This window comes from Drosophila arizonae, chromosome 4 (genome assembly GCF_054131065.1).
Source record: "Drosophila arizonae isolate 15081-1271.41 chromosome 4, UAZ_ARI_1.0, whole genome shotgun sequence".
Lineage (NCBI taxonomy): Eukaryota > Metazoa > Arthropoda > Insecta > Diptera > Drosophilidae > Drosophila > Drosophila arizonae.
In genome coordinates, this window is record NC_142924.1 from 7,075,609 (window position 1) to 7,091,121 (window position 15,513).

A 15,513-nucleotide genomic window follows, 5' to 3' on the forward strand; every position below is an offset into this window, starting at 1 on the left:
ATATTGTTAACAGTCACGTAACATAACATTGGCTTAACATAACAGCACTCACACATTCGGTTCTCATTTGTCATGTGAATGGCATTATATAAGAAGAAGCAGTGATATTTTTTTTGTTAATTGCAAATTTCTTAGAGCGGCGTGCAATGTAAATCGGCATTTATTTAAATATCGAAAATAAATTAGCTGCAGCACTCGTGACGTCATTAATTAGCCCAAACACTGAAGGATTGTGCGCGTGACGTGTTGGTGCCTTTTTCGTGCGTGGTTTTGATCCCAGCCAATTCATACCATTGCCGCTCGGATAGCGACGCCGCCGCTGCTTCTAGCTGATGCTACATACAAATACTGTATTAAAGAAGATTACTGCAACGGAATCAACAAAAGCCCTTATCTCCCCATTTCGTGCAGTTTAATAGATTGCCGTATTAACATTCATTCAGCTCCAACTTAAACAGCACTCAATCAATGCAATCACTACGCTCTAAGTGCAGCAGCGATTCAAATCAAATTCGTAATTGACACATGTGAAGTACGTTTAAAATCGGCTGTAGTCAAAGATATACATTGTACGTAGACAGGTAAGTTTCTAAACCATACTGCAAAACGACCGCATTTTTCTGCAAAATATATGTGTGTGAGTGTGAGTGAGTGTGCCTGAGTGTCTGTTATGTGTGGGCCGTGTGAATGCTTGCTTGTTGATATGCGGTTTATAACCAACTTTTGATTTGATCGTATGCTTAGATTACGCAGTGATTCTCTTTCTATTCACACCAATAACGACAGTTGTGTGCATGTGTGCGTGTGTGCATCAGCAGCGACCACTCCACCAATACCAAATCCGCCCCACTCTTCCATTCATCACTTATATGCATGTATTTATAGAGCACAGTCCATGTGCGTTGGATTTTTTTTTTATTTTGACACTTGTGTATGTGTGTATTTACAATATATATATATATACGTGCATATGTATATATGCTATTCTATATGAATAATTTAATGCTATTTTTTGGTATTTGCTTTGTAGTTCTAAATTTGATTTTTATTTAACTATTTGGGGCAACTGAAATGCTTCGTTATTGCAAGATAACAAATTTTGCATAAATATATGTATTTAGTAGTATCTTATCATTAGATTAGTTGTCTAATTTGGTAATACTATTTGCTGTGTGGGTGTTTAATGAATATGCAGGCATACATATACATATGTACATATGTATGCTTTGTATGGGTATGCGTATGTATTTGTGTGTGGGGCCGTATATATAGTGGCCTATCGGCAATGACATATTTATCATATCAACATGTGTTTGGAAAGTACTTTTTAATGCTCTACTTGTAGTTAAAATTGGTAAACGGGGTTAATAATGCTGTGGACTTTGTGTATTCATATATGTATACATTTACATAAAACAATACATTTGTTTTGGTAGCTAAGTTCTTGTATAGCCTACAGCTTTCAGGAATATTTCACACTCGCAGCACGTTCACCTGTTTGCTAACAAGTTTGTATGGAAGTAGTATAAAGGGTATTACCGGGCAATTTAGTTTAATACTCTACTATCTTTAATACTTATGCTACTAAAGATAAATTGTAACTAGAGTGAAATAGAAAGTTCCAAGAACTTAAGTTTATCCATTTGAAAGTCATTTCGAGAAAACCTTCATAAAGAGTATCCAAAAGCTGGTAATTCGAACTGAGAAAACTCTGCAATAATTGTATATATGTATATATGGCACAATTATAGAGTTGATTGAGGTTTATCAATTGGCAATGGTCATGGAACAGAACAGAACAATTGGAATCGCTTGCAACATGCGACTGCATATAAACAAAGTCGCCAGCAATCGAATTGAGAGTGCAACGAAGTGAATTACATAGTTCATGCAATGCATTTTAACGAACCCATTTTAGCACCACCTGATCGACCCTCGCATTTTATCAGGAAGCATTGGGACATTACAAGGCGATTACCGCATGATTCTCGATATAGATCTAAAATGAATTATTTATCGTAATGAGCAGCCCTTCAATAAGTTTAGTTTGTAGCCGTAAATCGGTATGAGGTACAGGCACAGGTACAGTCCAGGTGTATGTCGTGCTACACTTGGACCCTCGTAATACACTATTTACTATGAGTGCGGCGTAGTCAATGGACATGGGAAGGTCACTCCACATTCGACAAATGACTACGATAGCGGCAGGCCAAGTCGGTAACAGCGGCAGCGACATCAACTAAAGGCAACGTGAGCGGCACTCTAAGCATATTTACTATAAACATATATATATATATATATATATGTATATATAATATATATCAACTTGTAAATCTTCAAGTCAGCTGCTATTCAGAACATTAAGCTCATCCATAAAGTTAATATACCCTGCAAAGTTTGTGCAAGTGTTTGTGTCCAACAGCTCAGCTGCCGCTTAGGGAATCTAGATGAATTTTTACTTAAGATTAATGTAAATTTTGTGGTATTCTTGTAAATGTTAAGTATTCTACTTCTTTCCATGTAGACTTCTTAATATTGGAAAGTTTTTTCTAATCCTAGTACTCTTTTATCCAAAAATTCGTTTTGTTTTCTGTTCTGAGTTCAAAAAAAAAATTATGTATTCTTGTTAATTTTAGTTTGTGCTGTGTTCAGGAGGGTATCGCGACGGCGGGCATTGCCCTAAAAAAGCACTCGCAATTTGTTTGTTCAGTCATATGAGTCGGTCCATATCTACCTAACAATATTATTAGCTGGCGGCTGAAATTTCATGTTGTGCTCCCTGCTGAGTGGAGAATTGGAGAATTGGAGATAACGTGAAACGAGCTGAGTCGACGCTGAGTTCGTTTCGCGGGCTCGACAACCGGTAATAATACAACGAGCCCAAATTTTCGTTCATTTATGCTGTGTATGTGATTTGCTATCGTCGTGGGGCTTTAGGTATGAAATTTCAGTTTTCAAAAGTGCCAAAATGGAGATTCAACCATAAAAAAAAGCACATGACTCAGCCACACAAGTTTATTGGCCCTGAAGATTTATGTGGCTTCGTGGAAATTATTTATTATTTATGCCAGCTTAGCAATTACGATCAGCAATTTGTTTTTTCTCCTTGATATTTGAAGATTTTGGAATTTGGAGCTCTTGAGACTGAAGTAGAAGTTTATATGAAATGAAACAAGAGGATCTGAGAAAGCTGCGGATCATTGTTTATCTGAACGATTGTTTATCTGAACGATGCATGCATAGGCACTTTTAAGAGGATTATATGATTATATTATGTTACTAGTTATGGGAAAGCTCATTCAGAAAAGAATATTTATTAGATAAAAATTCCTTTAAGTAAATCGTAAGAGCATAATTATAAGAGCTGTATATTGTATAGGTTTCTACTGAAGTTTGGCAAAGAGTTCTATGTTGTATTAATAGTTACATAACTTGTTCTACTATCGAGTCTATATTCAATCATATCTCCAATTCCAAATTGATTTTTTTTATCTGATATTGTCCTAGCCTAATTTATGGTCATCAGTGCTACAAACTGAAATTTACTTTCTCCAAGCATTATGAACGTACTTAATATTCAAGCAAAATCGAAATATTTTATATACAGATCTTCTAGCTTGCGATCGATATTATTGAGCTCATTTATATATACATATAGTATTTTTGTTTTACTACAAGCTAATTCGACACTCTGGTCGATTTGAGCACGCCCCATTCCCTTGTTTTGATAATAGAGTGCTCCAAAAGATTACCGACCAGACGGAAACTGGGCGCGACATCGATGTAACAGATCAACAGAGAGACCCGACCCACACACATACATACATATGTATATAATGAAAAGCAATTCACACAAGTTTACTATATAAACCAGCTGAAAGCGTCGCGCGCTACTCAGTTAAGTTTTGTTTGAAAGCGCGTCCAGAGCTTGGCCCAGTGGCTGGTGGGTGGGTGTGCGGGTTGCAGCAAAGCTAAATTAGCCAAATTATATGAAAAGAATATACATTTCTATATCGTATAAAAAAACTAAAATACTTAAAAGTTTGTCTGGCCTAAAAGTGAATTTTATACTCATTAATTTCTCTGTGTTTCACTGTGTGTGTGTATGTGTGGGTTACAGTGGTGCAAGAGATTAGAATATGAAATATTACTGTCAAAAAGTTCTTGGATATTTACTAAATATAATTAGCACTTAATTTCTCTCAGTGTCTTAAAATGCTCTTAGCTACTGTTTGCTGTTTACTGTGAAGCAAAATTATTTAAGCCTACGTGCTATAAACTCTATAAAATATGAGACTAAATTCAATAAATCTTATAGCAACTTTCAATTTCTCTCAGTGCAATTGTGAAACTTTAAAACAAAAATCTTTAACAAATCTTATACAAAAACAATTCTCTGAGTTCTTTAATATATTTTCTATAATTTGCATAGCAATTTATTTTCAATTAGACGTACTGCAATTTCTCGCAGTGTTTCGTTGAGTATGTGTCTGTGATTTCATAAAAACATGCAAACTGAATTCAAATGAGCTTTGATTACAAATAAACAGAAAATACAACAAAAAACAACAACGATTGGCGGTCAGCACTTGACCAATTGACTGAGTAGTCGAATTGATTGGCAACGGCAAATTGACAAATTGACAAATTGCAACAACAACAAAACAAAAACAAAAAAGACATCAGAAGCAAATTCAATTTTAATAATAAAAAAAAAAACTTGTGTGAGAAAAGTCGGTCGTTTATTGAAGCGTGGCTTCTTTTTGAAATATTTCTTTTTTCTGCATTTTGTTATTGTATTTTGTTTAATTGATTTTTATTGCTATATAATCAAGTTGTTGCAGAGTTGGTTTTATTTATTATTATTATTATTTTTTGTTTTTGCCTGGCAACAAGTGCACGTTTGACTTCAACCTTTCACCTTCAGCGTCGCCTGGCTGTGTCGCTCGTGCGTCCTTGTCATTGCCCAAGTGCAATGCCACGCCCACCGGCCGCCCCCATGACCTTCACGCCAGCAACTTTAGTGCAACAACAGCGGCAGCGGAAAACGGTGACGTTTCCCTTTTATTAGGTCGATGATAGTTGATAGAAATTGCGTAGGTGCAAAATACGCCTACTCACGCTAACATCAGCCCTACGTAGTGTGTTCCAGGCAGCATGCTGGTCGTAAATATATTTTTTGACTAAAGTTTTATCAATAATTGGGCTGCTCGCCCGCCCTGCCGCCCTGCCGCCCTACCGCCTTCCAGCTGGTTTGCAGGAAATCAAACTAATTGTCTGGTAGTCCATTCAGTGCGCAATTGCAAAATTGTTTAAATGACAACAACAAACATAATAAACAATAACAACAACTACTGCCTGCAGCTAGTTAAAGCAATAACAAAGCAATTTTCAGTATTGGGTTAACGTATTTTATACCCTCAGCCCATTGCAACTGCATAACAAATTGAGGGTATATTGATTGTGCAAAAGTTTCTGCAACAGATAGATAGCAGCTTGAGACTGTGATATTCTTGATCATGATAGTTACTAATTAAGAGTAGAAGTGTAATTTTACTATGGAGTTAGAGCCGAAATGGTATATAGTATGTCTATAATAAATCCTATAGTATAGATGAAAATCGTTTAAGGGTTTAGTTATTTGAGTACATTTAGCATTTTAGAGCTAGAATCAGAAAATATTGCATATGTATAGTTTCTTACAGTAAATTTTTCATCAAAACGCACTTTTAGCACTTTCAGGGTATTTACTAGTCGATCATTTCCCTCTTAAAATAGTTTCGTTATCTTGGTTTGCTGGCGTTGCGGCAACATTTTCTATTGCTATTGCCATGTCTTTCACTTTTGCCACGCGCCAAATGTGGTTTGCATTTTGCCTTGTTGCAGCCATCGATGACGTCGCCGTTGGTGGGGGGAGCTGTCTATGACTCCCACACTTTATATAATCGCGGCTCGAAGCTAATTAACTTGACTTTTCGTGTTGTTTGGCAATCGCAGGCAATGCATTAAGGCGAAAGCCGCTTAGCTAGCAAGAACAGAACTTGACTTGAGTGAGTTTTAGATAATGCGAAGGAATGCATATAGAGAAACTAAAAGTGCAATAGTTAAGACTCTAAGATCTTAAATTAATGTAAATGAGTTACAGATTGTCTCATAAAGAGCTTATCTAAGCGGACTACAATGTAAAGTGATAACTTGTGATGGTAAAACTGGAGAATAATGCGCAGAATTTTTGAAATTTCTTCTAGTTAGCTAAAAAAATACACTGTGCTTGTGGACTAGTAACTCATAGCAATTCATAGAGATGAGCTGTTTGTTATCTCATGCTTCAAGTTGGTATATATTTTATTTTCTATTTAGATTAACCAATAGCTATGATTACATTGCATTTTTTATTTTTATATAAACAAATTAGATAATGATACACATACATACATATGTCTATATATAATTTCCTTTAAAGTTCTTGTTGATCTACCAAACCATATGGCTGGCTCAACTCGTCTCTTGTCACTGATCTAGCAGACAACTGTGGTTAAGACTCCTTCGGACTGTCACTGGATATAACTATATAAAGAATAGCAATTGAAATATCAAGTGAACCTACACAGAGAACATTTATAAGCTGCGATTAGAAAACACGTTTTAATAACATTTTCACACCTACTTAGAAATGATTGATTCGCTAAATATGATGCCAAAGTTGAGTTGAATTGAATTGGCAGCAAGAAATGCAGCCACAATGTGCCATTTAAGGCAGCAGCCAAAGTGGTTGAGTGTGTGTGTGTGGCATAACAATACGTGTCCATATTTGGAGTCCTCATCAAGTGGCCGCCAAATGAACTTGAACTTCCGCTAATTTGTTGGGGCTGTTTGTTGTTGTTGTTATTGTCGGCTTTTGCAATGGTTTTTGTAATTTGTGATCGACACATGCGTAATGAGTGTGGGGGTATTCACAGTGTCGTCCAACACGCTTCATTGAGTCGGCCAGCAGTTAGCTAATTCCAACTATATATTTTCTTACCTGCTTGCAGATTCAACAAAGCGCTGGAATTTCGGAATATATAATGAGCAGATTGGGCCACAACATACGAAAATAAATCAGTCACAGAAGTCAGTGGACAGAGCGGGAACGGGAACAGAAGCTGGAGCGGCAGCGGGAGCAGGGGCATCAACAGATTCAACAACAATTAGCAATAAGCATCGAGTGTCCACGATGGCACGACACATAATGGCCGTCTGTGTGGTGTGCCTGCTGTGTGCACAGCGGTTGCATTGCCAGGATCACGATGCGGACAAGCTGTGGGCGACCCAGCGCACAACGATCAGTCTGAATGCACATTTAGCCAATGGCAATCTAAGTCCATCCAGTGAGATATCCACCGAACAGAGGCAGCTGGCCGATGAGAATGATACCCAGAACTATAGCACAAGTCCGCCCTACAAGAGACACAAGCGACACACTGGTCACGACCATGAGCCCGAGCACGAGCACGGCGCGCCACTGAAACACGTCCCGCAGATTACACAACACTACCTGCAGCAGTTGATGCAACTGCAAGAGGCTCTCAATGCCAGCAGTTTGCGTACCCTGATGCAGCAGCTCGGACTGCAGCATCTGGTCAGCAGCAATGACAGCGTAAGTAGCTGCAGTTCTTTCCAACTTCAAGTTTGATTAACGTCCTCTTTTTATTATATTATATTACAGTGTGTGCCAGTTGATCGCCTGGTGCATCATGTGCAGCCGCATGATCTCAGCCATATCGGCGATAAAGCAGCGGAGCACCCACTGCTGTTGACCAACTGCACGCTAATACCCAACGGCACGAGCACCAGCATTGCCTGCACCCCAATCGAAGCCACTGCACCACCACAGCCGGACTATGAGCTAAATGAAAGGGAACTGATGTATCTGTGTCCAGTGCTGCTGCACGAATTGGCGACGAGCAGCGGCGGTTGCATTGCGCCCGAAGTTTTAGCTGATATTGATAAATTCGAGGCGCAACAGAAAGCTGATATTTTGTATGGTAAGTTCGGATATTGCGACAGGAGGGAAATAATGTGTAACAGTGTTTCCAGTTTAGCCTCTTTCAAGCTAGATCTAGCCTGTTTAAATAATTATAAATATGTACGTATGTGTGCATAGGCTGTGTATCATTTATTATATGTTGAAGCGCCAGCAGTTGTTGAAGAACCAGCATTCTCCTTATCAATCTCCATAGCGCCCCATAGCTCCATAGCGGATGATGCAATATTCTTGTGAAATGACAACCGTCGCGGAATTCCGAGAATATCAAATGCTACCATTGCTCCATTGCACTATGGTCGATTTTCCTTGATCGGTGGCATAAAGTCCAAAAATTTATGGTGAAAACCTGGAATTTACGTATACTTAAATAGGGGGCGAAAAAAAGGCGTGGCACAATTGAAGAGAAAAAAATCCGAGATTCAAGTTAAATATTAGTAATATAATAATGTAGACTATGCCGCCAAAATGGCCCATATTGCCATGCATTGTCTCGACTGCAACGATCGTTATATAAAGAACAGCAGCACAGCATTTCTTCAGTCGCCCGGTGGGGGTCAGTGCAGTAAAGTGAAATGGTGTTTGTGTAAATATTCAAGGGCGTTCAGCTAAGCATGATGATTGTTGTGATTGTGATTGTGATAATGATGGTTCATTTCGGCATAGTTATTGTGCGAGGTAGAGAGCAGCGATTGTGCGGCCGCTGCCGCTTCACTCGATCCTTCTTGTTCAGTCTTGTCACAGTGCCGATTGCTGCACTCGCCGCTGGAAGCATCGCCGCCAGCGCCCGCAGCTGCTGCAGCTGTGGACCCAGCAGGCCCTGTGCCCTCGTCCGGCAAATGCATCCACACATCCTGCTTATTATTTACTGTGATCTCGTCATAGCAGTACGGGTATGAGCTATACTTTTGTTTGCACAGTTTGTCACCAGCCACCGAATTGTATATTTCCTTTGAGAATTTCCTCCAAGTATTCCTTCTAAGTAATTCCTCGGTCTTTAATGCATTGCTGAACGCCCTTGAATATTTACACACACTTCACTGCACTAGACTACTGGTCCCCACCGGGCCTGGACGACTGAAGAAATGCTGCACCTGCTGCCTTTTATATTGGGCGACTTTCACTCGCTCGAAAGTTGAGCCCGGAGCTGGGTAGCGATCGTTGAAATCGAGCGTTAGGTGACCAATGAGAACACTATCGGCTGCTGCAAGCCTTCTAGCTTCGTTTTACTCAACTATAAATACCAAATGAATACTGATGCATACATAAAGATAACTTAAATGATATTCTATAGTTCTTCTTCGGCCCTTGCTTGGATATAGGCAAACACTCATAGTTAAAACGGATTACCACATTACGTATATACATATATATGTATATATATATGGTGCGGGTATACCTATTTGTATGTAGATTATTTTAATATATTTATATTTTATTACAGTATGGATTTATGCCTTTTCATCGGTGTTTGCATGTGGTATATTGGGTCTTGTGGGCGTGGCCATAATACCATTCATGGGCTCCCGCTACTACAAGCACATCATACAATATCTCGTGTCACTGGCCGTGGGCACGATGACCGGAGATGCACTGCTTCACTTGCTGCCACACGTAAGTTTTGACTAGAAAAACTACAAAATAAACTTTACTAATAGTTGGTTATCTATGTGGTTTAGTCGCTGGCTGGCCAGGACGAGCGCGGCATGATCATGAAGGGTTTGGGCTGTCTTGGTGGCATTATCTTCTTCTATGTCACGGAACATGCGCTGACCATGATATCGGAGTGGCGCAAAAGCGTTGAGAAGAAGGAAACAAAGAAACCATCACGCGCCAAGGTGATGCGCGATCCGGACTCATCAGTTAACAATTCGGTGGCTGGTGACAAAATGTGCAAACAAAAGTATAGCTCATACCCGTACTGCTATGACGAGATCACAGTAAATAATAAGCAGGATGTGTGGATGCATTTGCCGGACGAGGGCACAGGGCCTGCTGGGTCCACAGCTGCAGCAGCTGCGGGCGCTGGCGGCGATGCTTCCAGCGGCGAGTGCAGCAATCGGCACTGTGACAAGACTGAACAAGAAGGATCGAGTGAAGCCATAGCAGCCGCACAATCGCTGCTCTCTACCTCGCACAATAACTATGCCGAAATGAACCATCATTATCACAATCACAATCACAACAATCATCAGCAGCACCAGGACAGCAGCAATACGGCAACAACTGAATTGGACACCAACGCTGGCACCGTAAATGGCGCGAAGGATAAGAACGATCATGTGACTGTTATATTGCGCGAACATGAATCCTCCCATCATGGACACAGTCATCGCCATGGACACGTGCACTCGCCACCGGAGACGCTGAGCGCTGTTGCCTGGATGATCATTATGGGCGATGGTCTCCATAACTTTACCGACGGTATGGCAATTGGTGCTGCTTTTGCTGAGAATATTGCCGGTGGCTTCTCAACCTCATTAGCTGTCTTCTGTCATGAGCTCCCGCATGAACTGGGCGACTTTGCCATCTTGATGAAGGCCGGCATGTCGGTCAAGTCGGCTGTGTACTATAATCTGTTGACGGGAGTGCTCAGTTTTATTGGTATGATCTTTGGCATTGTGTTTGGACAATCACAGGAAGTGGCTCAATGGATGTTTGCCGTGGCTGCGGGTCTCTTCATCTACATTGCGCTGGTCGATATGGTGAGTATTTGGGGCTTTCGTCAGATAATCTCTATGCTAAACTTTGGATCATCGATTTAATTTACAGATGCCGGAGATCTCGGCTGCGCACAAGTCACTGGCACAGTTTTTGTTGCAAATTCTGGGCATGCTCAGTGGTGTGGTTATTATGCTATTCATTGCCATCTATGAGGGACAATTGATGAACGCATTTGGAACAACGCCGACTAGCTCAGTTCATCACCAGCATGTGCACTAAAGGAGCTAATGAGGATGAGAGATAGAGAGCGAGAGCGAGAGCCACGGAGAGAAGGAGATCCACTGTCTTCAGAGCCAAGCAGAGAATCTTGTAGCGTATTATGTGTATTTTTCGAGCATAGGTCTTTTTAGTTTTTGTATAATTGTAGTACTCTATGTTATATATATATTATTTACCTCAGTCCACATTCAAGCACACAGTTTTACACACATACATGCATACAAAAGAGTCATCGCAAATCATTAAGTAATTAATCCCATAAGATTCGCATTTGTTAAACAGTTTATGAAACACACAGATGGACATTTGTTAACTGCCACTGAAACGTTGTCCGCAAATTGAATTTCGTTCCTAAAAGTCTCATAAGCCAATTTGCGTTCATTTTCGAATCAGTTTATATTGATTTATATACACATACACATACACATACATAATCAGCACATACACTCAACATACATACATAACATACACACCCACATTTAATGTAAGAAACTTTCAATGTGCATAAGCTATAAAGTGATTATGAATTTAAAAAACGATAAAAAGCAAAACAAAACTTGCTTTAAAAGTTAAATATGAACACAGAAACATCCAAAAATATTCAGAAGAGAAACAATAATTGAATTGAAACAAAGGCGAGCACTGATGAATATGATAGAGCCTACAAATGCATGTAATCGCTATAGACGTTAAGTCTTTGAAATGAAACCCAATCTTAAATTTACGAAATTGCGATTCAATATTGTAGCGTGTATATTTTTAAAGGCAAACAGTTATATACACATAGATTTTTTGTATTCTGTAGTCTTTAGGGAACGCACGTTAAAAAAAACACATTCGACTAAGCAACATAATTTTGTATATCCTTTATATATGTGTATATATATAACGGTATATATACATATAATTACAAATTATATTTAGCAGTACTTAACGTTTTGTTTCGTACTACTTTTTGCAATCCACAAAATTATTTAAACTTAATTTATTGCTATCGTAATAGGACTTAATAGGGCATGATCATATATCCTCCTTCTTTTTTGGCATCATAATTTATGTTTGTTTATTTTTTATGTTGAAATAAACAAAGTTTCAAATATGCTTAGACTTATGTTTTTCTAACAAAAACGAATTTTGTGTTTTATTTTTTATTTAATTGCACACCCACACCCACACATAACTAAACGTAAGTGATTGTGATTGAATATTGAATTGAGTAACTAACATTTGTAAAATGAAGCGCAAGTCTCGGATAGAGGAATCTGAGAAGCAAAAGCCCACAACATTTACACACACAGCTAAGTATGACATCCTTATTAGCTGAGCAAACAATAAGCCCACACTAAATGCTATTGAGGCAGTAAAACCTATATATATACTAGTTATAAGCTCAAAATTAAACAATACTATATATATATTAAAACATTTTTCTAAAAATTAAAAAATAACATTCTTTGGTGATATCAAGCAAAAGGCAATTGAAACGAAATAAACATACGAGTATAATAATAAATTTAAGTCGATATAACGAAACAGCATTCTTTACGAACATTTTTAGATGTATACAATGTTCTAGCGATGCACTTTCACACTTTCACTCTTTAAAATTTCCAAATAAATGTTTTCCGCATCATACAAACATCACTCAAGTTTTCTTTAAATATTGCGCGCGTAATGTATCGAAAATTGCATCGCTGTTGCAATCGATAGCTTCCGATAGGCGATTATCTATTTACTTCGTGTGCCGACAGCTTGGCAACTCTTTGTATGTTATTGGTAGAGCAGGCCAACAATAGTGGCGCTGTCAAACTGTGAAAGATGCCAGCGACCGGGTCGAAATTACTGCTGCCAACGATTTGCAAATTTCTGGCTATTTTCTGCATAATTATTACACAGAACAATGTGGCTGGCAACCTGAACCCCACCGCCATCGGCGTGCATAGACGGTTTGAGTACAAGTACTCGTTCAAGCCGCCATATTTGGCTCAAAAAGATGGGACCGTGCCGTTTTGGGAATACGGAGGAAGTAAGTAAACGAAAGGGGGTCTCAGCTCCACGTCAGTTGTTTTGACCACTTGCGCAGCTTGACGTGTGTGCAAGTGAGACAGCAAAACGGCCAGCATCAGACAAGAAACTACGAACGACAACGCAACGCCAAAGCAACAAAGTGTACACGCAGGCACTTTGTTTAAATTGGAAATTGTGTATAAACTAAATGCCACCTGTTGCCTTTACATTTCAGACGCCATCGCCAGTGCCGAAAGCGTACGCGTGGCGCCCTCGTTGCGCTCACAAAAGGGCGCCATCTGGACGAAATCACAGACAAACTTTGATTGGTGGGATGTGGAGATTGTGTTTCGTGTGACGGGACGTGGACGCATTGGTGCCGATGGTCTGGCCTTCTGGTATACAACAGAGAAGGGTGACTACAATGGACCTGTGTTTGGCTCCTCGGACCGTTGGAACGGTCTGGCCATCATCTTTGATTCGTTCGACAATGACAACAAGCACAACAATCCCTACATCAGCGCCGTCGTCAACGATGGCACCAAGCAGTACGATCATACCAATGATGGTGCGACGCAGTTGCTCAGCGGATGCTTGAGAGATTTCCGTAATAAGCCATTCCCCACGCGTGCTCGCATCGAGTACTATAACAATGTGCTCACCGTGCTCATCCACAACGGCATGACGAACAACAACGATGACTACGAGCTGTGTCTGCGTGCCGATGGCGTGCAGCTGCCCAAGCATGGTTACTTTGGCATCTCGGCGGCAACTGGTGGCCTGGCCGACGATCATGATGTGTTCCACTTTTTGACCACGTCACTGCATGCTGCCGGCCAGGTGCAAGAGCCACCGAAGGTTGACAATCAAGAGAAGCTGACGCAGGAATACAAGGAGTACCAGGATAAGCTGGAGAAACAAAAGCAGGAATACAAAAAGGAACATCCAGACGAAGCGGTAAGCTATCTAATCAGTGTGCGCAACTTAAGGCGCGTGGCTATAATGCCATAAGTTGTCTGCCTAATCCACGTTGACACTGAATTGTGTGATAGACAGGCGTTATCTGCGCCGCTGATAATGCGTGTTGAGCTAACGAGGCTTTTCATTTCACAGCACAAAGACGAGGAGGAATGGGAAGAGTTCTACGAGTCGGAGAATCAGCGAGAGCTGCGTCAAATTTGGCAGGGACAAAGCCAGATAAATGAACAGTTGCGCGAACTGTCGCGCAAGGTGGACGAGATCATTGGACGGCAAGAGAACACACTCTCTCTAGTCTCGCGTGGCCTGGCGGCCAATGCCGCCCAAGCGTTGCCTCCTCCAGCAGCTGGCCAAGCGCCACTGCCTCAGGTATCCGCTGGCGTCGGAGTCACACGGCAGGATATAGACTTGCTGATTGCTAATCAGAACATTCTACTAACCACCATACGGGAGATACGTCAACTTGCTGGCGATATCAATGTGCGCACTGATAATATACAAATAAATCAGAAGAACGCACCCACTGCGCAAATTCAGTCCACTGGCTACGATGTGCAGTCATTGATAACCGAAATGCGCGATGGCATGAATCAAGTTAAGCAGGGCATCTCCCACGTGGGACAGAGGTTGGTCATCTACTGAACTTAATCATATTCCTGATGTTTCTAATGCTTGCTACGTTTCAATTACAGATTGGGCATGCCGCAGGCTGGGGCACAGACGGCACCTTGCCCCACCGGCAGCTGCGTGGGTGTTACGTTGTTCCTAAGCGTTACAGCTGTGCAATTGCTGCTAGTATTTCTCTACAATATATTCAAGTAAGTCAATCAATTATACACTCGAATTGTCTTATCTAAATTCATATTCTATTCGTTCACAGAAATCGCAGCGAGGCGCAGGCGAAAAAGTTCTATTAGGCTTTCGGCTCAGCTAACCAAAACAATATCTAAAACGAACTCACACTCAGCACACACACACCTGACTAGGCGGCAACTAAATTTAGTTGAAATGAAATACTTAAGACTTCAGCGTAGATTACTCTACACAATATTATATAATTGTTCGATTTACGTAGACCTAATTGATTGAATAGCGCCAAGGTCCCAAACAAAACAAAAAAACAAAAACAAAATTAAATGTGACTTAATTTGATAGCAACACAAAGCAAGAAAAACTGAACAAGAAAATTAGAACAATGAAGAAGCCTCATGACAAAAGCCACAAGACAAATTTCATGCACTTCTAGTACAGCATCTAGTGGAGCTAACCATATATGCAAATCTATCTATCCTCTTCCATTTATATTGTGTTTGTAACCTATCTGTTTTTTTTTTTAATTAAGCCAAGTCTAAAGTTTCAGTCTATTCTCAGTAACTGTGCATATCAAACGTGTGCAGCCGCATTTGAAAAGCAACAAGAAAATTACATAAGAAAAAGAATATAAATTGTAAAACCTCTATGAAAATAATATACATAATGAATTCCATCAATTTAGCCAATAAATACTTTATATGTTTTTTGTATACATTACTTTGTGCTAAGGTCGTCTGAGTCTTCAA

At 40.0% G+C, this 15,513-nt stretch overlaps 2 protein-coding genes across 8 annotated transcripts; both read left to right on the plus strand.

Moving 5' to 3' along the window:
• The first annotated feature begins 63 nt into the window (after positions 1-63).
• On the plus strand, positions 64-12,417 carry foi (solute carrier family 39 fear-of-intimacy). 7 transcript variants are annotated; one of them, XM_018006172.2, is made up of 6 exons: positions 64-581; positions 7,035-7,639; positions 7,709-8,027; positions 9,471-9,640; positions 9,706-10,731; positions 10,799-12,417. In XM_018006172.2, the coding sequence occupies exons 2-6, from the start codon at positions 7,217-7,219 to the stop codon at positions 10,967-10,969; spliced, it is 2,109 nt and encodes a 702-aa protein (XP_017861661.1). In that variant the 5' UTR covers positions 64-581; positions 7,035-7,216; the 3' UTR covers positions 10,970-12,417. The 7 variants fall into 7 exon arrangements, with proteins under 7 accessions (XP_017861661.1, XP_089323399.1, XP_089323400.1 ...); XM_089467273.1 differs by having other exon boundaries at positions 64-569; XM_089467274.1 differs by lacking the exon at positions 64-581 and adding an exon at positions 2,568-2,863.
• A 321-nt stretch (positions 12,418-12,738) lies between these two features.
• On the plus strand, positions 12,739-15,477 carry ergic53 (lectin, mannose binding protein ergic53). Its single transcript, XM_018006175.2, has 5 exons — positions 12,739-12,995; positions 13,212-13,933; positions 14,090-14,580; positions 14,647-14,772; positions 14,835-15,477. The coding sequence occupies exons 1-5, from the start codon at positions 12,788-12,790 to the stop codon at positions 14,869-14,871; spliced, it is 1,584 nt and encodes a 527-aa protein (XP_017861664.1). The 5' UTR covers positions 12,739-12,787; the 3' UTR covers positions 14,872-15,477.
• The last annotated feature ends 36 nt before the right edge of the window (positions 15,478-15,513 follow it).